We start from the raw sequence: 23,651 nt of genomic DNA, 5'->3' as shown, positions 1-23,651 counted from the left end.
TAATTCAGCAGTTGTATCACGCAGGTCATTGAGGCGAACAAAGGTCAAACCACCATGTCATAAATAATACTTACGCGTGCAAAGTTGGAAATCGATTTGGATCTGCGTAGATTCTGAGAGCGTTTAAGAAAAACCGAGTAGATACAAAGTAACCTTAGTTATCCCAGGGGCGGATCTAGGATTTATAAAAGGGGGGGGCTAACTCAAGGTACTGATCTCTTGGGTAGAGGTGCAAAGCACACTTCCCAGCATGCGAAGCATGCTGGAACTAGGGGGTCTGGGGCATGGCCCCCCCAGGAAATTTTGAAAAAAAGATACTAAAATACTGCAATCTGGAGACATTTCCACATAAAATTCATACTATTTTCTGCCTATAGATATTTATATACTGCCTTTAGATTATAGGTATAGCTCTCTGAAGCGTTTTGTTAATGGAAAAGTTTGGGTAGGTACAGACAGCCAAGTACATGATGCACCCCTCTCACAATTGCACAACACTGAATAGGTGCATGTTAAAATAATAATGTTGAAAGTGGAAAATTTTGAAATTTGAACAATACAAGATTGAATTTGAGAGCATTTTCAATGGAAATTGTGTACCTGAATCAAGTATTGCAACTACACCCTTTAAACAGACCAATGCACTTCATTGTATGTATAGATGCAGGCAGATTTGGAAAAATGCCATAACGGAACCAACTATATGCTTCCAGTGAATGTTCTATAGTAGTTAGGTGACTGCTCTATTAGAGTATCTCGATCTTGTAACTGTATCTTGTACACCTCCAATGCTGATCCGGGTCCTTGTTGCATAAACTTTAGCATACATCCACTGATAATACCTTGGAAAGATGTTTATAAGGTGGTTTTATGAGTATCTGTATTATTAGTGATCATATAATTATGCTAAGACAAAATTTCATTATAATACTCAGCATATTGATCAAGTAAAGCCTAAAAGTGAAGGGGGGGGGGGGGGGGCTTCAGCCCCCAAAGCCCCCCCCCCCCCCCCCTGGATCCGCCCCTGTATCCCTCTATAATAAAATTTATTCAGTATTTGGAAAAAGTCCTACACTTTTGCGATACAGGCGATAAATCCCGTAGTACCTAAAAGTTTGTCTGGATCTCCCCCGTTTACTCTACTAAATCATTTGAGATAAAGTGTCACATCGAAATCATTGCCTTATAAAATTATAAAAAGGCTAAAGCCTGTGAATACAGGGAGAAGGCTAAACTGAGCCTGTGAATACAGGGAGTCAGAAACATGTGTGAAACGTAAGGCATTCATCCCTGTGGACATCTAAATGTTCACGAGGGGTTCGACACGAGCTGGAATCCCATACAATTCGTTTAGAATCCCTCGGAACCCCACATGGAATCGCCTTTGAATCTTTCCTTAGAATCTGGAATCTTGAACTTGCGTAATTCAGGAAACTTGGACAATTTTGAATACTATTTATAACACGTGCACGCCCTGTACACTAAAATTGCAAGCCAATATCTTGCGGCTTTCTTTGCACTGTACTCCAAAGCAGAGTTCAAAGTGTTTAAGCTGCTTTCCGAGCTGTTTACTTCAAGTTTGGTTTACTTTGAGGTGCCAGATTTAACAGAAGATTCAAGAGAGGATTCAAGAGAGGAGTCAAGAGAGGATTCAAGAGAGGATTCAAGAGAGGATTAAGTGTAGTACGAGCGAGTACAAGGGTGTAGTAGCTAGCTATAGTCCAAGGCAAGCTACTTTATTGCATAGCTGTGTCAAAGAGCTTGCAAGAGAGTACAATAATCTGCCAAAAATAACACAAGAAAACTACTAGTATATGTAGTGAAATGTTATTAGTTTGTGAGCTGCACATTATTTAATAAAAATCAGGAAAATAAAAAATTAATAATGTTTCTTGCATCAGGATTTGAAGCTTTTGCCTCGACTATTGCTGACATCTCGGCTTACATGGAGGCTGATTTTGCATGTGTAAAAAATGGAAATATTTGTAGAGAAACAATTAATTTCAGATCAACCAAGCATAAACAATCACTAGTCTTAAATTACAACTTCAAATTGCATTTTATTGATATATTAAGGCTTTACAGCACAAGTGCTGAAGGTCTGTAGGACACCTGGTCCTACATCCTGTTTATATGTTGTTGTATAAAGTATGTTTGAAAAGGTGGAGAAAGGAGGAAAAATCTGTGGGCAGCCTCAAACCTGAAGCCATCTCATTGATGCTTGAACACTTAGCTGTAGGTGGTCAGTATGTTTTTCCCTTGTCAATTTCATGTATATTAGCTATGTATCCATAGGAACTCTAGAGAGTGACTTATTGTCAGAGTTCGTAAGCACCATATGCGACCGATTTGTGAAAAGGGGTCTTCCACACACATCCAATTTCCCGATTTTGATGTTTCATAACTTCAGATGGGAAACAGCTATTGACTTGCAATTTGGTCAGAAGTGAGCACCCACGCATGACTGTGAAAATTTCAGGTTGGTATGTTAATTGATCACAAAGTTATGGTCTCCCAAGTTTATGGAATTGGATGTGTGTGGAAGACCGCTTTTCGCAAATCCGGTCACATATATAGCAGCTTGTTACTGTATGGACTAAAGAAGTAGTCTTCTCGGAATTGATTAGAAACACTCTGCAACCATATTATTGAGCATTTTATAGCTAAATATCTGGAATCCAGAACTTGGTTTGGAATCTGGAATCTTGGCTTGGAATCTGGAATCTTGGCCAAAATTTTGTGGGATTCGGAATCTCATACATTGATTTTAGGCTTGTGTCAGACCTCTTGATTGCTCATAACTTTTGTTCTAATAAAAGAAACTACAGAAAATTGTATCCAATTTCCAAACTACATGTACCTAATAGCTACATACTATACCAGATCAGTGGAATAAGGTGATTTATTTTCAGATATAATTACCCAATAATAATAATAACATAGTCTGCCTAATATGGGACAATGCATTGCCTAACTGTTTCAATTAACATCTTTTAAGTTGTATAGAACGAGTCCTTTTATGTGAAATAATACAATTGTTAGAGGAAATTCATATATAATCCAAAGCAGCCAAGCTGTAAAAAAAGAGTGCGGCCCTCAAAAGGCTATGGTGAAAAAGATGTGAAATCCAAGGTGGTGGCCAAGAAATGGCTGTGATGGTAGGTTAATGGCAAAACTTTTTAATAATGACAATTCAGGTGAATTTGGTGCTGCTTGGTCTTGGCACAAAATTCACCTGAATTGTTGTTATTAAAATTTTTATCATTAACCTACCATCACAGCCATTTCTTGGCCACCACCTTGGCTTTCACATCTTTTTTCACCATAGCCTTTTTGAGGGCGCACTCTTTTTTTACGGCTTGGCTGTTTTGGATTAGATTTCACTTCTTTTTGTATTTGTATACCCCAAAGCCGGCCATAGGCCGGTTTTGAGACTTTTTAAACCTATCTTTTATTCTTTACGACAGGAAGAAGAAAAGATAAAGCAGATGTACTTTAAATATCTGATTTTATCAGTAAATGTACAAATTATATATATAATACAGAACTCTCCATGGTGGTTTCTTTGTAACTGAACACTCTACAAGGTGACTTCTTCTAGCTGCTCTCTCTACAGGGTGAATTGTTTGTAGCTGAACGATCTACAAGGTAACTTCTTCTAGCTGATCTCTCTACAGGGTGATTTGTTTGTAGCTGAACTATCTACAAGGTAACTTCTTTTAGCTGATCTTTCTACAGGGTGATTTGTTTGTATATAGCTGAATTCTGTACAGGTGATTTGTTTGCAGCTGAGCTCCTTACAGAATGGATTCTTTGTAGCTGAACTCTCTACAAGGTAACTTCTTCTAGCTGAACTCTCTACATGGTGGTTTGTTTGTAGCTGAACTCTCTACAATGTGACTTCTTCTAGCTGATCTTTCTACAGGGCAATTTGTTTGTGGCTGAATTTTCTACAGGGTGATTTCTTTGCAGCTGAACTCTCTACAAGGTAATTTCTTCTAGCTGATCTCTCTACAGGGTGATTTGTTTATAGCTGAATTCTGCACAGGTGATTTGTTTGCAGCTGAGCTCTTTACACAATGATTTCTTTGTAGCTGGACTATCTATAAGGTAACTTCTTCTAGCTGAACTCTCTACATGGTGGTTTGTTTGTAGCTGAACTCTCTACAAGATGACTTTTTCTAGCTGATCTTTCTACAAGGTGATTTGTTTGTAGCTGAACTATTTACAAGGTAACATCTTCTAGCTGATCTCTCTACAGGGTGATTTGTTTGTAGCTGAACTCTCTACAAGGTGACTTCTTCTAGCTGATCTCTCTACCGGGTGATTTGTTTGTAGCTGAGCTCTTTACAGAATGGTTTCTTTGTAGCTGAACTCTCTACAAGGTAACTTCTTCTAGCTGATCTCTCTACAGGGCGATTTGTTTGTAGCTGAACTCTCTACATGGTGGTTTCTTTGTAGCTGAACTCTACAAGGTGATTTCTTCTAACTGAACTATCTCTTTCCATAGTTGCATGAACTCCCTACAAGGTAACTTCTTCTAGCTGATCTCACTACAGGGTGAATTGTTTGTAGCTGATCTCTATACAGGTTACTTGTTTCTAGCTGATCTCTTGAATTCTCTTCTGGGTGACTGCTCTATTAGGATGACTGCTCTATTAGAATATCTCGATCTCGCACTTGCTACACCAAGTTGGATTTCGTGTTATAACTCCGTGGCTCTATGTCTAATTCTTCTACAGCATTGAAGAGCCTTTCTAAGATGATCATTCCATCTACACAGCGATTTTCAAAGCATTACCCCAAGCGGTTTATCTGGTAGGTGTGGCAAGCAGTCGTTTTTTATTAGCTAATCTCGATTGCGTAATTGTTACACACTGTTGGTTTTTTCGTTGTATCTTCCTGGTTTTTAGCTCGATTTCTTTCAAACCACAAAAGGTTTGAGGTTCAATAGTTAACCTATTCACCCACCGATTTTCAGCTTCTTCCCATACGCGGTTTACCCTGTAGGCGTGACAACATATTGGTGTTATTTTTCGTGAATAATCGCTCATAACTCTTTGCCTATTTATCGTATTCCAGCAAAATTTGGTACCGAGATGCGCCTTTGTACCCCCTTTCTGTGTGCTAAATTTTCGGCGTTCGCGTTTTATAGTAGTTTTTGTAAGTGTGCGAAAAATGGAAGAAAAATAAGAAGAAACTAAGCCAATTTTTTGAAGTCGCATATCACGGGAACGCTAGTCGCATATCACGGGAACGCTTGAAGCGATTTCGCTCAAATTTGGAATGTGGAGTGCTGAAGTTGGAGGGCGTGTCCACAGCAAAAATCGTCTTGTTTCATCAAGGTAGCACAGTTCTACGGAGGTGCGAAAATTGCGTTTTCGTTCTTCCTGCCAATATAGTCTGACTTTTAAAATGTCTTGGAAACAAATTGTGACTGGATTTTGGAAAAACGATCCAAATCGCACATTAGAAGTTTCGAGATAAACGGTTTTAAAGAATTGAAGCCAGCATAACTCTCCAAGGATAGCAAGCACGCGTATGAAATTTACACAAAAGATGCATCAATCTGTTGCCTTTCAAGCCACTTCCAGTACCTGTAGCTGCTTGTACAGTTTCCCGCCAAATAAGATAGAAAATCTGAGCAGTTGGACGAGCGAAGTAGTATCACGAGTGCTCACAAAGGGGTGGAGGCTGGGGGGTGGCGGGGAGGGCAAAAGATAGGCCTCAAAATGGAGGCAGACCACGATTGGAGTCCAGACACGAGATTACAGGGCTGTGCTGGCTCCTTAGTGGCTGATATGTAGCAAAATCTACAGAGAACACGGCTGGCCAATATTATAAGGCTGTCCACCAGTAAACCACTGATTCTTGCCAAGCCAGGTCCTTCACAAGGCCTGAAACCGCCATTTGGGCACTCCACACCACCCAGATAGGCCTCAAAATGGAGGCAGACCACGATTGGAGTCCAGACACGAGATTACAGGGCTGTGCTGGCTCCTTAGTGGCTGATATGTAGCAAAATCTACAGAGAACACGGCTGGCCAATATTATAAGGCTGTCCACCAGTAAACCACTGATTCTTGCCAAGCCAGGTCCTTCACAAGGCCTGAAACCGCCATTTGGGCACTCCACACCACCCAGATAGGCCTCAAAATGGAGGCAGACCACGATTGGAGTCCAGACACGAGATTACAGGGCTGTGCTGGCTCCTTAGTGGCTGATATGTAGCAAAATCTACAGAGAACACGGCTGGCCAATATTATAAGGCTGTCCACCAGTAAACCACTGATTCTTGCCAAGCCAGGTCCTTCACAAGGCCTGAAACCGCCATTTGGGCACTCCACACCACCCAGATAGGCCTCAAAATGGAGGCAGACCACGATTGGAGTCCAGACACGAGATTACAGGGCTGTGCTGGCTCCTTAGTGGCTGATATGTAGCAAAATCTACAGAGAACACGGCTGGCCAATATTATAAGGCTGTCCACCAGTAAACCACTGATTCTTGCCAAGCCAGGTCCTTCACAAGGCCTGAAACCGCCATTTGGGCACTCCACACCACCCAGATAGGCCTCAAAATGGAGGCAGACCACGATTGGAGTCCAGACACGAGATTACAGGGCTGTGCTGGCTCCTTAGTGGCTGATATGTAGCAAAATCTACAGAGAACACGGCTGGCCAATATTATAAGGCTGTCCACCAGTAAACCACTGATTCTTGCCAAGCCAGGTCCTTCACAAGGCCTGAAACCGCCATTTGGGCACTCCACACCACCCAGATAGGCCTCAAAATGGAGGCAGACCACGATTGGAGTCCAGACACGAGATTACAGGGCTGTGCTGGCTCCTTAGTGGCTGATATGTAGCAAAATCTACAGAGAACACGGCTGGCCAATATTATAAGGCTGTCCACCAGTAAACCACTGATTCTTGCCAAGCCAGGTCCTTCACAAGGCCTGAAACCGCCATTTGGGCACTCCACACCACCCAGATAGGCCTCAAAATGGAGGCAGACCACGATTGGAGTCCAGACACGAGATTACAGGGCTGTGCTGGCTCCTTAGTGGCTGATATGTAGCAAAATCTACAGAGAACACGGCTGGCCAATATTATAAGGCTGTCCACCAGTAAACCACTGATTCTTGCCAAGCCAGGTCCTTCACAAGGCCTGAAACCGCCATTTGGGCACTCCACACCACCCAGATAGGCCTCAAAATGGAGGCAGACCACGATTGGAGTCCAGACACGAGATTACAGGGCTGTGCTGGCTCCTTAGTGGCTGATATGTAGCAAAATCTACAGAGAACACGGCTGGCCAATATTATAAGGCTGTCCACCAGTAAACCACTGATTCTTGCCAAGCCAGGTCCTTCACAAGGCCTGAAACCGCCATTTGGGCACTCCACACCACCCAGATAGGCCTCAAAATGGAGGCAGACCACGATTGGAGTCCAGACACGAGATTACAGGGCTGTGCTGGCTCCTTAGTGGCTGATATGTAGCAAAATCTACAGAGAACACGGCTGGCCAATATTATAAGGCTGTCCACCAGTAAACCACTGATTCTTGCCAAGCCAGGTCCTTCACAAGGCCTGAAACCGCCATTTGGGCACTCCACACCACCCAGATAGGCCTCAAAATGGAGGCAGACCACGATTGGAGTCCAGACACGAGATTACAGGGCTGTGCTGGCTCCTTAGTGGCTGATATGTAGCAAAATCTACAGAGAACACGGCTGGCCAATATTATAAGGCTGTCCACCAGTAAACCACTGATTCTTGCCAAGCCAGGTCCTTCACAAGGCCTGAAACCGCCATTTGGGCACTCCACACCACCCAGATAGGCCTCAAAATGGAGGCAGACCACGATTGGAGTCCAGACACGAGATTACAGGGCTGTGCTGGCTCCTTAGTGGCTGATATGTAGCAAAATCTACAGAGAACACGGCTGGCCAATATTATAAGGCTGTCCACCAGTAAACCACTGATTCTTGCCAAGCCAGGTCCTTCACAAGGCCTGAAACCGCCATTTGGGCACTCCACACCACCCAGATAGGCCTCAAAATGGAGGCAGACCACGATTGGAGTCCAGACACGAGATTACAGGGCTGTGCTGGCTCCTTAGTGGCTGATATGTAGCAAAATCTACAGAGAACACGGCTGGCCAATATTATAAGGCTGTCCACCAGTAAACCACTGATTCTTGCCAAGCCAGGTCCTTCACAAGGCCTGAAACCGCCATTTGGGCACTCCACACCACCCAGAAAAGATGTCTATTAAAACCAGCCTCGTGTAGTTTGAGTAGTGCTGAGGGTCAAAACTTGTAGTACGATAGTGTAGCTATCCACTGGTGGTGTTAGTTTGATTTTGCCTGATGTGCGATTTGGTTCGGTTCTGTAAAATCTGGTCACAATTAAAGTCTGTCTCTGTAATACCCTATTAGAGATATGTTTTCCAATGCTTGTATTGTGTCAATATTTGATGGTCTATGTATGGCATATAATTTTGAAGATTATAGTGAGACTGTTTGTCTAACAAAGTGTGTTTGGCTTAACACTAATCATGTGGCATCAGTGTACTTTGTTTGCCAGTGAACTTATCTAAGTTTTGACTTCTAAGTGTGAGTATTATTGTTACTTGTAGTAGCCTATGACCAGTAGTCTGATGGAGTTAGTGTTTCAATCAGGTTTTTGATATGTCTAAAAAATTCAGAGTTTCTGCACAGCCATAAACATATTATCCAATAATTTTTCACTGTTATCAACAATTAGTACATTCAAGCTTGGCACTTTGTTTTCAAACCATATTCCAGCATAGACTTATTCCAACATTCACCAGCAAAGCAAATACTTGAAATTCCATAGTCATCTTATTGTAGTATACATAGTGTGTCTAATGAGCTATAGCCACTTGTGGCTCAAACATTGATATAGATTACTAGTCTGCTTAAGTGCTGGTGTTAAACTCATTTTCTAAATATTAAAACAATTTTTAAAAAAACCTGTTATAGTAAAGTACACAGAAAAATTTGTAATTTTCAACTAGAGTAGGGACCATAACACATTGATAAAAAGTACTAAAACTAGCTGGAGTAGTGCATGATATTAAATCACAGTAAAACAATAAGAAGTGTTATATCCCTACTGTGCATTTCCATTATGGTACATATCTTGAGTACAGTAGGGATATAACACTTCTTATTGTTTTACTGTGATTTAATATCATGCACTACTCCAGCTTGTTTCAGTACTTTTTATCTATGTGCTATGTTCCCCACTCTAGTTGAAAATTACAAACTTTTCTGTGTACTTGCTTGTTCACTTTATTTTGTGAATATTATTATTATGACTGGTAAACCCACATGTGCCACATCCAAAATGGTGCCGCACGCCCCTGCTATATCAATTATTGTCTGTAAAGTGAAGTATCCATTACGCTTTGTTGTTGGCTGTGTTCAACCTGTTACACAGCAGTACAAATTGAGAATTGTTCGAAAAGCACCTCTGCAATCAAAACAGCCACTATGAAAAATACAGGTGATTTCCATTATGAAGGGAAGCCATCACGTGCTATCGCCAAATCGACACTTTTTGCTGTCAGCAAAGATGAATGGGACACAAAGGAGGACACTGGTAAGTCCATGAAGAATGCATTATACGTACTGCCGTATGCCAAAGGGCACCTCTCGGGTCAAAGCAACATCAAACAGGGAAAAAATCAAGCCCGTAGCCTTAGCCGCTATCGAGTTACACTTGTCTGAAGGCATTAGGCATCAGGTAGTCAGTCAATAGAAAATTCTATTAAATTTTTTAAAATTCCGTAGCAAATTGTTGTAAGCTTTTCGGGTCAATCTGAAAGATCATTTGGGCTTAGTTTTACCTAACCAATACTGCCTCAGTGTTGTCAGGGAAAATTGAGGCTGGTTTTTGGGTGATGTTATTTCGTGGGCCATGTCCACTCCTTTGTGGTCCCTACTATACAGTTCTATCGTACTGTATGATTACAACCTAACTTTAATTTGCTTTCAAGTGAAAAAGCAAGAATGTGTGTTTGGTGATAAATGTAGTTACAGTATAGTAGCCATCCAATAAAGCTGTCTAGATTCTAGACACTTTTATACATCTTTCCCAGCTCCTATTGAAGTTTCCAGCAATGTGAAAGATTTAGTATTGTCTTTATGATGAGTTAGTTTAAAGATGCAAAAATAGGTTGTTCAACAAAAGCAGTTCATTTGGACAACCTACCCTTGAAACTTTAAACTAGCTCATCATTAAGACAACACTAAATATTTCACATTGCTGGAAACTTTTTGAAAGGTGCTGGGAAAGATGCATGTGTGGGGTGAAAACAAAATGGCCATCATGTAGCCCCAGTATAGTACATTTACAGTACTGAAACATGGAGTGAAATGCACTTAGTTTTCCTATTTTAAGTGAATTATATTTGGCATTTAATATGTACAAACTTGTCAAATGAATCAGTAAATGGTACTGTAAGTTAACTTTAGCATGTGTAATTTGAGTAGTCTTCTTTATGGATCTAATGTTAACAGTCGTTACCAAACTGCAAGGTGTGCATGAGCTATAGCTTGAGTTAAAATTTGTGTATTATTAACTAGTCCTAAGAATGCATTAACAAAAGCACAGTTGTGAAAATCATTCTTATTAAATCATTGGTAGTACACTGTTAAAATGAAGAGTAACCATCACTCTAAAGAGAGGGAGGATTTAACACCCCTGGAGAGTAGCCAATACTATGAAGAGTGTAAATGACACCTCCTTCAGAGCATGTGTTACATAATCGTTCAGAGTAATGGTTACTCTCCAGGGTGTTAAATCCTCCTTACCTTGGGAACTCCTTAGATTGGTGGTTACTCTTTACTTTTAATAGTGTACTGGTCTAAGAAGACTACACAGATTGTACACATGCAATAGTTAACTTACAGTGCCAAATATAATTCAATTGAAATAGTGAGTGCATTTCACTCCATATTCCAGTACTGTAAATGTATATTAGGGCTACTTGATGAGCCATTTTCTTTTTTGCCCACAATTAGGTTTGGTGGGTACTCCTTCTAATATTGATAAGTAAAATAATAATAATAATAAATGTATACCATAAAGAACTTGTGTACCACAAATGGTGCTATCCACCCTGTAACAATAATTTTGGTAAGCTACCGCACTAATAGGCTGGTTTTAGGTATGAAATTACAAAAAGAAGTGATTATCTAATCAAAAAACAGCCAATCTGTAAAAAGGGTGTAGCCTTCAAAAAGCCAGGGTGAAAAGAGATGTGAAATCCAAGGTGGTGACCAAGAAATGGCTGTAATGGTACAGGGTAGGTTGATAGCAAAACTTTTAATAACAACAATTCAGGTGAATTTGGTGCCAAATCCTATAGTAGGCAACACAGATTCACCTGAATTGTCGTTTTTTAATTTTTGCTATTAACCAGCCATTTCTTGGCTGCCACTTTGAATTTCACATCTTTATTCACCCTGAATTTTTTTTTGAGGCTGTACCTTTTTTTACAGCTTGGCTTTAGTTTTTTGATTAGTTACATTGTTATAATATTATTATAGTAGAGCAGCATAGTACATAAATATGGTCATTTTTGTACATTGCATCAGATGTGGCACATAGATTGTGCTCCCAATGACATATATTTTTGGATATAGTACCATTGCATATTTGACCTTTAACAACCTTTATGACCATTTAACATTAAAAATTCATCATTTTGTCCTAATCTCCCTGAGGCATTGTTTTACTCCATTAAACATGGTTTAAATTTAAAGGTATAGTTTTAAAAAAACTTAGTTTTATTGGAAGACTATAGGTAATTTCATTCCTAAGTCGTGATCATTTGTGTTAGCCATGAAATTCTATAAAGTTACTTACAGTACTCATTGGTAATTTACATCCCAAGGGCAGAGAAATAATTTTTTATGACTACTAAAAATTATCATAACTTTGAATTGGAATAAAACTAGCTATAGACCTCAAACAAAAGTTGAGTTGTCTCTGAGATTAACATCTTTTTAATTTGGACAATGTTTTAACAGTGTAATAATGCTTCAGGGAGGTAAAGACAGAAGTAACAAATTTTCATCATAAAATGGTTGCAAAGGTCACCAAAGGTCAAGTCTGCAATGGTATTATATTAAAAATGAATGTCATTAGCAGTGGCGTAGCCAGAAAATTTTTTTTACTGAGGCGAAGTTTATACACTGACCTAATTGAGAGAGTCTACTTCTGACTCAACTGATTAACAAACCCTTTCAAGCTTGCAGGTTGACTCTCTGGTAGGATAGAAGAGACTGTTTCAGAAGACTGAGAATTTTCTACATGTCATTAGGCTCCAGCTTAGTTGTATACTATGCTTCAATTATCAAACTAGTTTAATTGTACTCAACACAAAACAACTGACTTACTTTACTCCAGAGATATTTTGAGTGGTCAGGCCATCCATAGATTGCAACAGAGATCATAGTCATGCATACTATACTTTTAATTCATCTGATGTGATATTTAAGTCAGAAATTATCTCTTTCATGTGATACTCAACTGCATGTGCTAAGCATGTCAAGCTAGGGAGTCTAGAGCCATGCTACCTCAAGAAAATTTTTGCTTTGAAATGGCATGTGGAGGCTATTATTTGATTGTAACTGCTAATACGGTACGTGCATATGTATGATCAATTAGCTCAATGCAATGCTATGCAGTTGACTCATTGGAAATTTTGAAAAGACAATTAACATATATGTAAATAATTTAGACCAAGCAGTGTAATGAGAACAGTGGTTATAGTCTATACTGAATGCTCTATTAGAGTATATTATAATGACTGCTCTATTAGAGTATCTCGGTTTCATGTTTTCCGGCACTACAGTACAAATTAAGGAGCTGAAAAGTGGTCCAGCCAATTCCGGATTGTTTCACTGTGGGTTCTGGCCCTGCTTAATACTACAGCCATAGATTCTATTATGTGTAGTACAATAAATGCTGTCTAGTAATGTTTGTGTAGAAAATTTGGGTGCCAAAACTCAGGCCTGTTTAACATTATTTTTTTTACCGAGGCAGCTGCCTCAGTTGCCTCAATGGTAGCTACGCCACTGATTAGGAGTAAAATTGATATGTAAAGTTTCATGCTTTTCTCTCAAATGACACAACTTTCACACTGTGCCGCTCTACTAATTAGTCATATGTGACTGGATCTACGAAAACCGTTCTTATCGCCCAAGACAGGAAGTTTGATTTTTTTACACAAACACAAAGCTTAATGAATGCATTATCAATTTTCACTGCCACAGTCGACCAAAGTAAAGTGGTCTGCTTTTGCTGGCTGCTTTTTTAGAGCATAGTGGCGAGCCGTACGAGTGGTCTGGGGTCTTGATGGAACCCTGGCCAACCAGGAGATGGCTGTGTGTGGCTGTACAGCTCCGTGGTGTTGGACAATGACCTGTGCTGTAAATTTCCTTTCATTTTAGCCAGTTCTGAGCCCTAAATGGCCTATAACGTGGCCTAATTCATCCCAGCACGTTTCTTTTCAATTTTTGAACACCATCTTGCCCGCCTTCCACCCTTCTGGAGCTCGCCTGATACAGACAACCTCGGTTTAAAAATTACCTAAAATGGCGGGAAACTTAGCTGTTGGCTACTTCTTCAGTGGATGATCAGGAAGGTAAGAAATTGTTGTAAAACGTGTGAAAATTTGGTATGCGTAGCTACCACCATTGGCCAGCTACAGCACACTGAATATTTAAAACCGACGTTTCTCGATACTTTTAAATGGGCGATAAGACCAGTTATCCCAGAGACAGTCACATATACTGCAAATGTAATATTATTATGTAACTAGTTACCTAAATCTGAGCTTAAGGTATCTGTGTTCTATAGCTACCATATGCGTATTTTGTACCATAAGCGTATGGTACATACCATATGCGTATACGCGTACGGTACAACCATACACGTATGGTACAGCAATTCGTACCATATGAGTATAGCTAACCTGCATGGTAGCTATGCATATAATATCAAACAGAAGGTTTTTGCACTGCCATACCTATTGACTACGCTGGATGGCACTCTGCCTTCATTTCCTTTCAGGGAGGGGGAAGGGGCTAGTCTCCAAGACTCACTTATAGTGGTTTCTGCACGTTCAGTGAAGATCGAGACACTCTAATAGAGCAGTCATATTTTGATCTGATTATTCTATTCTCTATAGAGCTAAGATGTATTTTGCTTTACTGTGATTAAGATATAACTTAATTGATTTTCTTTACTGCATGATGCATACCTACAGTAGCTATATTATGCAATTTAAAATAAAAGAATATTGATGGCATGATATAAGTGATGAAACTGACATCTTATTTTGTTAGGACAATATATAGCTACAACATAACTGCAAGGGTCTAGACTCAAGGGTAGCATGTACTGATACCATGCACTTCTGCCAAATCATAGCATAAGCACTGATAGCTATACTGCTGAATGAATGAATTGGACCAGACATTTGCTTGAGACCATCTGCAGCATTCTACTACAGTCATCAAATGACTTGATCATGATGTATTTGTAAACATTATGCTAAGATAAATAGTATATAGCTATTTAAATTAATGCTTTACAGAATTGTGCACAAAGTTTAATTGCAATAGCTATTGAATAATACTTTCAGAACTGCGGGTCTACCGGTGTCACCAGTGTCTAGCACTGGTAGCTGGACCTCGAGCTGGACATATAAAATTACTAGTAGGTAAAAATTTAAAGGGTATATAGGAAGAAGCCTATAGTTAAATAATGAAATAGTTCATATAAACAGGAATCATGCCAAAGCATTAATTTGCAGCAGGGACTACTAAGTACAAAATTTAATGCTGGCAAATTTATTAACGGAACATTCCAAATAATAATTTTTCAATATAAATTTATTTGATGGCATAGATCAATTATTGGTGTACTATTCCACAGTCTCAGTAGCTATATGATAAAAACAATACTGTAATTCTGGCAGATCCAGTCTTGAATTGTGTCCACAGTCTCAGTAGCTATATGATAAAAACAATACTGTAATTCTGGCAGATCCAGTCTTGAATTGTGTTAAGTCATGCTGATCTAGTAGGATCTGATAAGAATTCTACATAGTGAAAGTTAATAAAGATGAAATAATCAACTGGGTTGGAAACTTCACAAAAAAATGATATCACCTATGTACAGTAAGTAATAAAAGTATATATCAAAGGAAGGAGATTAAATATCATAAGTCTTGATTTCTAGTCATTGGTGTAATCTATAACGAATGTATCTCGTTGTCTGCTTAACAAATGTATTTCATTTCATCAAAGTATCTGGCAGTTAATTCAATCTAATCCAAAACAGCCAAGCTGTAAAAAAAGAGTGCGGCCCTGAGAAAGGCTATGGTGAAAAAAGATGTGAAATCCAAGGTGGCGGCCAAGAAATGGCTGTGATGGTAGGTTAATGGTAAAAATTTTAATAACGACAATTCAAGTGAATTTTGTGCCAAGACCAAGTGGCACCAAATTCACTGAATTGTTGTTATTAAAATTTTTACCATTAACCTACCATCACAGCCATTTCTTGGCCGCCACCTTAGATTTCACATCTTTTTTCACCATAGCCTTTCTCAGGGCCGCACTCTTTTTTTACAGCTTGGCTGTTTTGGATTAGATTTCACTTCTTTTTGCATTTGTATACCCCAAAGCTGGCCTATGGCCGGCTTTAGGGCTTTTTAACCTGTCATTTTTTTCTTTACTACAGGAAGAAGAAAAGATGAAGCAGGGTGATTTCTTTGTAGCTGACCTCTCTGCAAGGTGATCCTTCTAGCTGATCCCTCTACCGGATGACTTGTTTGTAGCTGAACTCTCTACAGGGTGATTTGTTTGTAGCTGAACTCTCTACAAGGTAACTTCTTCTAGCTGATCTTTCTACAGGGTGACTTGTTTCTAACTGAACTCTCTACAGTGTGATCTGTTAATAGCGGAACTTTCTACTGGGTGATTTGTTTGCAGCTAAACTCTTTGCATGATTGTTTCTTTGTAACTGAACTCTCTACAAGGTGACTTCTTCTAGCTGATCTCTCTACAGGATGACTTGTTTCTAACTGAACTCTCTACAGTGTGATCTGTTCATAGCGGAACTTTTACTGGATGATTTGTTTGTAGCTAAACTCTTTGCATGATTGTTTCTTTGTAACTGAACTCTCTACAAGGTAACTTCTACTAGCTGATCTCTCTACAGGGCAATTTGTTTGTAGCTGAATTCTCTACAGGGTGATTTATTTGAGCTGAACTCTCTACATGATGGCTTATTTGTAGCTGAACTCTCTATTAGGTACCTTCTTCTAGCTGATCTGACTACAGGGTGACTTGTTTGTAGCTGAATTCCCTACAGAATAACTTACAATGTAATATAACTGAGTAAATTATAAATGCAGCTGAATGCTTTATTAGGGTGACTGTTCTATTAGAGTATCTCGATCTCGCATTTGCTGCACCTAGTTGCCTTTCGAATCATAACTCAGTGATTTGTAATCCGATTCTTCTGTACTACTGCAAGGACTTTCTATGATGATTATTCCAGCTACATACTGATTTTCAGCTCGTTGCTCTAAGCGGTTTGCCTGGTAGATACGAAAACTAATAGTTTTTTTATTCATAAAAATCGATCGCGTAATTTTGACACAGGTTGGGTTTCGTGTTATATCTCCATGGTCTTTATTCCGATTCCTTTCATACCACAAAAAGGCACTCCTACGATGGTTGCTCCATCTATATATCAATTTTCAACTGATTCCTCCTAGGCGTTTACCCTGTAGGCGTGACAGACCTTCGACCTTATTTTACGCAAATAATCGGTCATAACTCCGTGAATGTTCATCGGATTCCTACCAAAGTTGGTACGGAGATCCGCCTTAATGAGCCCTTTAAGTGTGCCAAATTTCAGCCAAATCCGAGCACGCATTCGTGTTTTATGGTGAATTTTGCGAAGTGTGCGAAATGAAGAAGAAGAAAAAAACGAAGAAATTAAAACGAAATTTTGTTCGCTCGTATCTCGGAAATGGCTGGAGCGATTTTCTTCAAATTTGGTATGTAGACTACCCTAACTGGGCGGCACGTCTCCAGCAAATTTGGTTCCAATCGGATAAGGGATCACAGAGCTACATAGGTGTGAAAATTGCGTTTTCTTTCTTCCTGTTAATATACTCATGGTGTGGCGCGCCGGCTTCTTGGGCCGCACGACACACTATCGTGTGTCTTGATACAATAGTGCCACCATATACCCATGGATTCCCAGCTTGCATTTTTATAATAAATGACTTCATTTCTCAACAGTGGAAAATGCTATTGCTTTTAAACTACACAAGCTGGTATAATGCATGCATGTTCTTTAGAATAGTTGAGTTAAAATTATCTAGCTGTTGCATAGCAACTGCATACACTGAAAATGTATGGTAAATTTTAATTTTTGTTTCTTCTTCCACACAGTACATAATTGTGGTTGCAATTGCTACACATATATTGCTTCCTATTGGATCCATGACCCATTGTTTAATTGATACCTGAAGATAGTCAAAGATTAATACAACAAAGCTATAGAGCGATATTACCCAAAAACTCTACTAGGGGCTTCTCTATACTTGTACGAACTTTGTAAAAATAATGTGCTTGTGTTTATGGTGCCCAATCATCCTTTCAACATAAAACCAGAACAGTATGCTCCTTGCCTTACTCAGAAATCTTGAAGTTTGATCTTCTAAAGCATTATTTGAGGACAAAAGACATTGATTTCTGTAAGGCTGTAGAACTGTTTCCAGCATACTGATATTCATGATTATTTTTTCAATGAATGTCATTGAATGCATGGTTTTAAGTAATATAAACACTAAGCCAGTAGAGGTAGCGTTGTAGCTCAACATAAACATATTATAGATTTTGATATAATTCAGTATTGGATCCTCAAAAGAAGAAGAGTGTATATAAGAAATTGGATCCTCAAAAGAAGAAGAGTGTATATAGCAGCTGGATAAAGATGCAAAGACAGTGAGGGGCCATGTTGCACAACTGATGACACTTCTGAAGTTCATTGTTTAAGTTGTTAGCTTTGCAGAAGCAGTATAATTATGTATAATTCAGTTTGAACTTACTAGCTACCATGCACGTTGTAATTGCTCTCCTTGCTTATTTACGCAATTGTGTTGTAAATTGTCAGTTATCCACACTTATAATTGAGACCATCTGATAGCTAAAGTAGCATACACAGTACCATTCATGTGAAGTTCTGCAGACAACGTGTGATCATGTACATAAGATTTAGATACATCAGTAGGACTATAGTGGGAACTGCATGGGCAAGGTATAAGGATAAAATGCATGTGTGCAACATGCTGATGAATAAATTTTTAGTTACAGTTAAGCAGATTATTTTGTTGTGTTCTAAGTTTACTCAGCTAGAAATACCTGTAAAGGTAGACCCATTGTAGCTAGGCTAGAAGACACTGAGAAAAGGCACAATACGCATATGGTACGTACCATACGCATATGGCTATACCGTACGCGTACGGTACAAAATATGCATATGGTATAGAACATCTGTTCTGTATACCATTTCCAAGAGGCTTTACAATAGTATAGTTCAACATACAAAGTTTTGTAAAATAAATGCTACTGTATATATTAGAAATTATAAGCTACTTACAGTATGTGTTTTCATAGCTCTTGTAAAACCAGGTATAATTATTATTGTGTTATTTAGTTTTATATCCATTGCACAGTAGTAATAACTACTTCTAGTTCACTGTACAAAGTGTGTGTGTTATATTAGAGTATTTTTTGTGTTTGTTACAGCTATATTATTGTGATTAGTAAATCTGTACTACACTGTATTAGTGTTCATTTAATTCCTAATTCAGTCATATATATTTTCAATACTGTAGCCATGATAAATTGAGATTGTGGCTACTATAGTCTGTTTGCATTCATCTGAGCCCTCATTTCTTGTTAATAACTCTTTTTACATGGGCCAGCTGCCCAAATATTAAGTAGTGCTGTCAACCGATTTAATCGTGGTACTAATAATTGAAAAAGCACTTGAGACTTTTAAAATATCCCATACATTTAGTATGGATGATTCAGGCGCACAAACATGTTTACAACATGAAAGCATGCTTGTTCCAGTACAAAACCATTGGGAGTGAACATGTGTTCACCTCTTTGATATTACTATATTTGGTGAGGGCTCAAGTGAATGTGTACCAACTATAATAAGCTGCAGGTGGCAATAAACCAAAGAAGCTCATTAAGTTTTGGTCACTTTGAATATATAATAATATAATATTAAACTTGTTTAACCAATACTAACAAAATTGTTAGCACTGACACTGGTTAATGTGTGATATATACTTCTGGCAGGAAAGCACAAGCCTTAATGATCTTCTTAAAGTACTCTAATGGAACAATCATTTTAGATTTGCCTTTATGTTTACATTCAAATTATCCACTCTCTACTACTTCAGTTATTCTGAATGAGCCAAACAAAAAAAGGTAACAGCTAAAATGAAGTTAAACAGCCATGTCACTTTTCAATAACTGATAGCTGGTAGATGCACAGTAAGTAATTTATAAGACATATCACTGTTATCATTCTTTCCTTTGATTTAACAGCCTCACCAGTAAATAAATTACGTTGCAAGGAAAGTGTAAACATGTTTGGTGCAAAAGAAAACTTTGAATTTTAAATTTTAGTATATAGAGATTAAGATCTTCCCTGATCTACTTTTACTCTAAATTCTTTGATGTGATGAAAGAAATGTATAATTAACCAAAATAAAATTGGTGCTGGCAGCTAGAAAATTTATGATATCACTGCTCTATTTTATTTTGCTGAAGAAAAAACTCTGAACTATATCTCATCATATGAATAAATGTACTGTAATAACAAGTATAAGAGAATTCACTAAATTATGTGCAATTCTTGATAATAAAATTGAGTGTTCTGACTTTTAAAGCATGATCAGTAGTAACATGTAACTTGTTGTAGTTACTTTTTGGATAGTTGTGACTAGTTACAATTATGTTACTAGTTACAGCAAGTGATGAAACTAGTGTATTTACTAGTTATTAAAAAGAAATAATTCTTTTTAATATTATACTACTACTACTAGTTACCTCAACTCTGAATTTAAGGTATTTGTTCTGTATGGTCCATTACAAACAAACTTGCAAACTATTCCCAAGTACTTTTGTTATTTACAGTATCAACTGATCTACACTATACTTCATATTGATGTGTGGCATATTGTGTATGTGAAAAGTTTGGCATTCTTTTACTAGCTAGTTCTTACAGTATTTATGATAAACACACAAGTATGCTCCTTCAAAAATTTTCACATGTATCAGTGAGTGATGTTAACAAGATCGCTTGACAATACTTACTTGATAGAATTACACATTTTGTATCCTAGCTACTCCTTGTATCACTGATGTGACTAAGTGATGATAACTTGTGCCCAAACTGTTACTGCCATATGGCTAGCAAGGGACAGAGTTTATGTGGTTGGACTAATGAATGGATTTCATTAACGTTTTGGTAAAAATATAACTCATGAAGGATCCAGCATATAAAGTGTTGAAGAAGAAGATAGAAATTTTATGGATTTAGCAAAAAGTTGTAAACAAGATTTAAAATTCCCTATTACAAACACCTTCAATGTTGGAGGTTAACCCAACAAATAATTGTAATAGTGACATTTATTAGACGTTTTGTGATGGTACCCATCTATAGATGACAACATTATAGCATACAGTTACTCCAGCCATACCCTGAGGGCATAGGCATAGCAACCCGGGGTGGTGGGGGCAAGGGGAGCTGGAGCCCTCCTTGTGATTGTATATTCAAAAAAGATCAAAATACTCTAATAGAGCAGTCAGTTACTCTAATAAAGCAGTCACAGTATTCAGAGAAGCAGTGTAGCAAACTATGAAGTTGTGAATAAGGACTTTATGTGCTTTATCAGATACAATCTATATTATTTAGTGGAGGGCAGCCATTCTTAGTAGGTGTTGACTTTTTTTTTTTGCTCTTCAATACCAAACTAGAGCCCCCTATCTAAAAATATCTTGCTAAACCTATGCCTGAGGGTACATTAACACAGCATACACTCTATTGTGAAAACCACACTAGTTTCACCATGAACATGATACATTATATTGGACTATATAAGATATCACTGTAAATACTGTGACTGTTAAATGTGTGGCTTTGTGAGGTAGTTTCCCTTGAGTATTCCCCATGTGTGGCAGTGTTGTGTTCACAACAGTTGGTAGTGAAAGAGACCACCACTATTAACACTGACTAATTTCAATTCTTAGAATAATGAATACTGTATCACATGTTATACCATCAATAAGAAATTCTTGTATGTAACACATGCATATATTGACTGATAAAGTATACAATGCAGAGGCGGATCTAGGATTTATAAAAGGGGGGGGGGGGGGGGGGGGCTAACTCAGGTACTAATCTCTTGGGTAGAGGTGTGCGAAACACACTTCCCAGAATGCGAAGCATGCTGGAACTAGGGGGGTCTGGGGGCATGCCCCCCTAGGAAAATTTTGAAAAATAGATGCTAAAATACTGCAATTTGGAGATATTTCCACATAAAATTCATACCTGTAGATATTTTATATACTGCCTTTAGATTATAGGTATGGCTTTCTTAAGCATTTTGCTAATGAAAAAGTTTGGGTAGGTACAGACAACCAAGTACATGATGCACCCCTATCACAATTGCACAACACTGAATAGGTGCATGTTAGAGTAAGAATGTTGAAAGTGGAAAATTTTGAAATTTGAACAATACAAGATTGAATCTGAGAGCATTTTCAATGGAAATTGTGTATCTGAATTAAATATTGCCATACATGTTAACTACACAAGTAGATGAATGAAGCCCTTTAAACAGACCAATGCACTTCATTGTATGTATAGGTGAAGGCAGATTTGGAAAAATTCCATAACAGAACCAACTACATGTTTCCAGTGAATGTTCTATTAGAGTAGTTAGCTGACTGCTCTATTAGAGTATCTCGATCTTGTACACCTCCAATGCTGATCCAGGTCCTTGTTGAATAAACTTTAGCATAAATCTACTGATAATACCTTGGAAAGATGTTTATAAGGTGGTTTTATGAGTATTTGTATTATTAGTGATCATATAATTATGCTAAGACAAAATTTCATTATAATACTCAGCATATTGATCAAGTAAAGCCTAAATATGAAGGGGGGGGCTTCAGCCCCCAAAGCCCCCCCCCCCCCCCCCCCCCCCTGGATCCGCCCCTGCAATGATGTGTGGGTATCTGTCACACAATACTGTGTAGGTTTAAATGTGTGTTATTTAATGAGAATTGTAAAATATTGGTTAGATGATATTTTAAAGCTCTATTACTGTTTTGTCTGTTTTCATTTATAGTACAACCAAACCCCCCTTCATTATGCTGCAGAGAACAACCAGCTAGAAACAATTAAAGTTCTTCATGAATATGGAGCAGACATCAATTGTCAGACAGAGGTTAGTTGTTAGTATACTGTAAAGTTTGATGATAATTTGGTAATTAATGAACAGAGCTCTCAGTAAACCAAAACAATCTAAACTTTATTGGTTTTATTACTAAATGCAACACTTTTTCATCAATTAAATGTTCCCACTATTATTGTTAAACTTAGGCTCAGTTACATAAAAATGGTAAACATGTGATCTCCCCAATAGTTTTGTACTTGTACAACTATATGTCTAGTCATTGGCAAGGGATGCACCATATTAGTAAGTAGAGTATGGAGTAGGGTGTGTGACCTCCCTAAAATGTATTAATTTTATACATGAGTTGTAAGAAATCGATAGCTAACAGACTAACAGTTCTTGGTTATGAGCCTAATGTAAATTGTCACATATTATGGCATACAAAGGACCATGTGAATTTCATTTACAAACAACTGCTAATAGGCTCAGTGTACCATGGGGCTACAGCTACAAGTTTTTATGCTCAGCAAAAACTGTGCAGGATTCTTAATAGTGTTGTGGTGACTGTTCTATTAATTGCTCTATTAGAGTATCTTGAGCTTGTATAAAATTGTGTTTATATTTGAAATGGAGCATGTGACCCCTATGGATTAGTCAATGACTAATTGTATGGGATATTTTTATAATATCATAATCATTGGTGACTCCAGGAATATTGTTAACTGATATCCAATCCAGACCTTTGGTAATTCCAGAGTCTAACTACATATCATTGCATAGAAAGGAAGACCTACAACTGTACTTAACTGAAGAGAAGGATTTTTAGTGGTACTGATACCCAATTTATCTATACCTTAAAGACCTATACCAATTATACTGACCCGATATTTGCATATTTGTATACATAGTCGAGTGAATGCAGATTAAATAATTATTACTACAGGTGTACCGATATTACAATTAGTGTGCTCTGATATTATATTTTAGTATGGAGAAAAAAGATGTGTGTGGTAACTTTAATTTAGCTACCAAGCATATCTCTACCTAGTTACCTATATGGTGGTATGGTCTCTATTATACTTCCCGGACAATTAGGTACCACA

General features: G+C 38.1%; 1 protein-coding gene across 1 annotated transcript in view; it reads left to right on the top strand.

Moving 5' to 3' along the window:
• The window catches only part of LOC136258419 (ankyrin repeat, SAM and basic leucine zipper domain-containing protein 1-like), a 103,159-nt gene extending 80,494 nt beyond the window's left edge, over nt 1–22,665 (top strand). The window contains exons 3-4 of the mRNA XM_066051734.1: nt 22,501–22,599; nt 22,654–22,665. Coding sequence (XP_065907806.1) covers nt 22,501–22,599; nt 22,654–22,665 — 111 coding nt within the window. The remainder of the gene's footprint in view (nt 1–22,500; nt 22,600–22,653) is intronic.
• The last annotated feature ends 986 nt before the right edge of the window (nt 22,666–23,651 follow it).

Source organism: Dysidea avara, chromosome 6 (assembly GCF_963678975.1).
Source record: "Dysidea avara chromosome 6, odDysAvar1.4, whole genome shotgun sequence".
Taxonomy (NCBI): Eukaryota; Metazoa; Porifera; class Demospongiae; order Dictyoceratida; family Dysideidae; genus Dysidea; species Dysidea avara.
The sequence above is the reverse complement of the archived record's forward strand: the minus strand, read 5'-3'. Positions and strand labels throughout refer to the sequence as shown.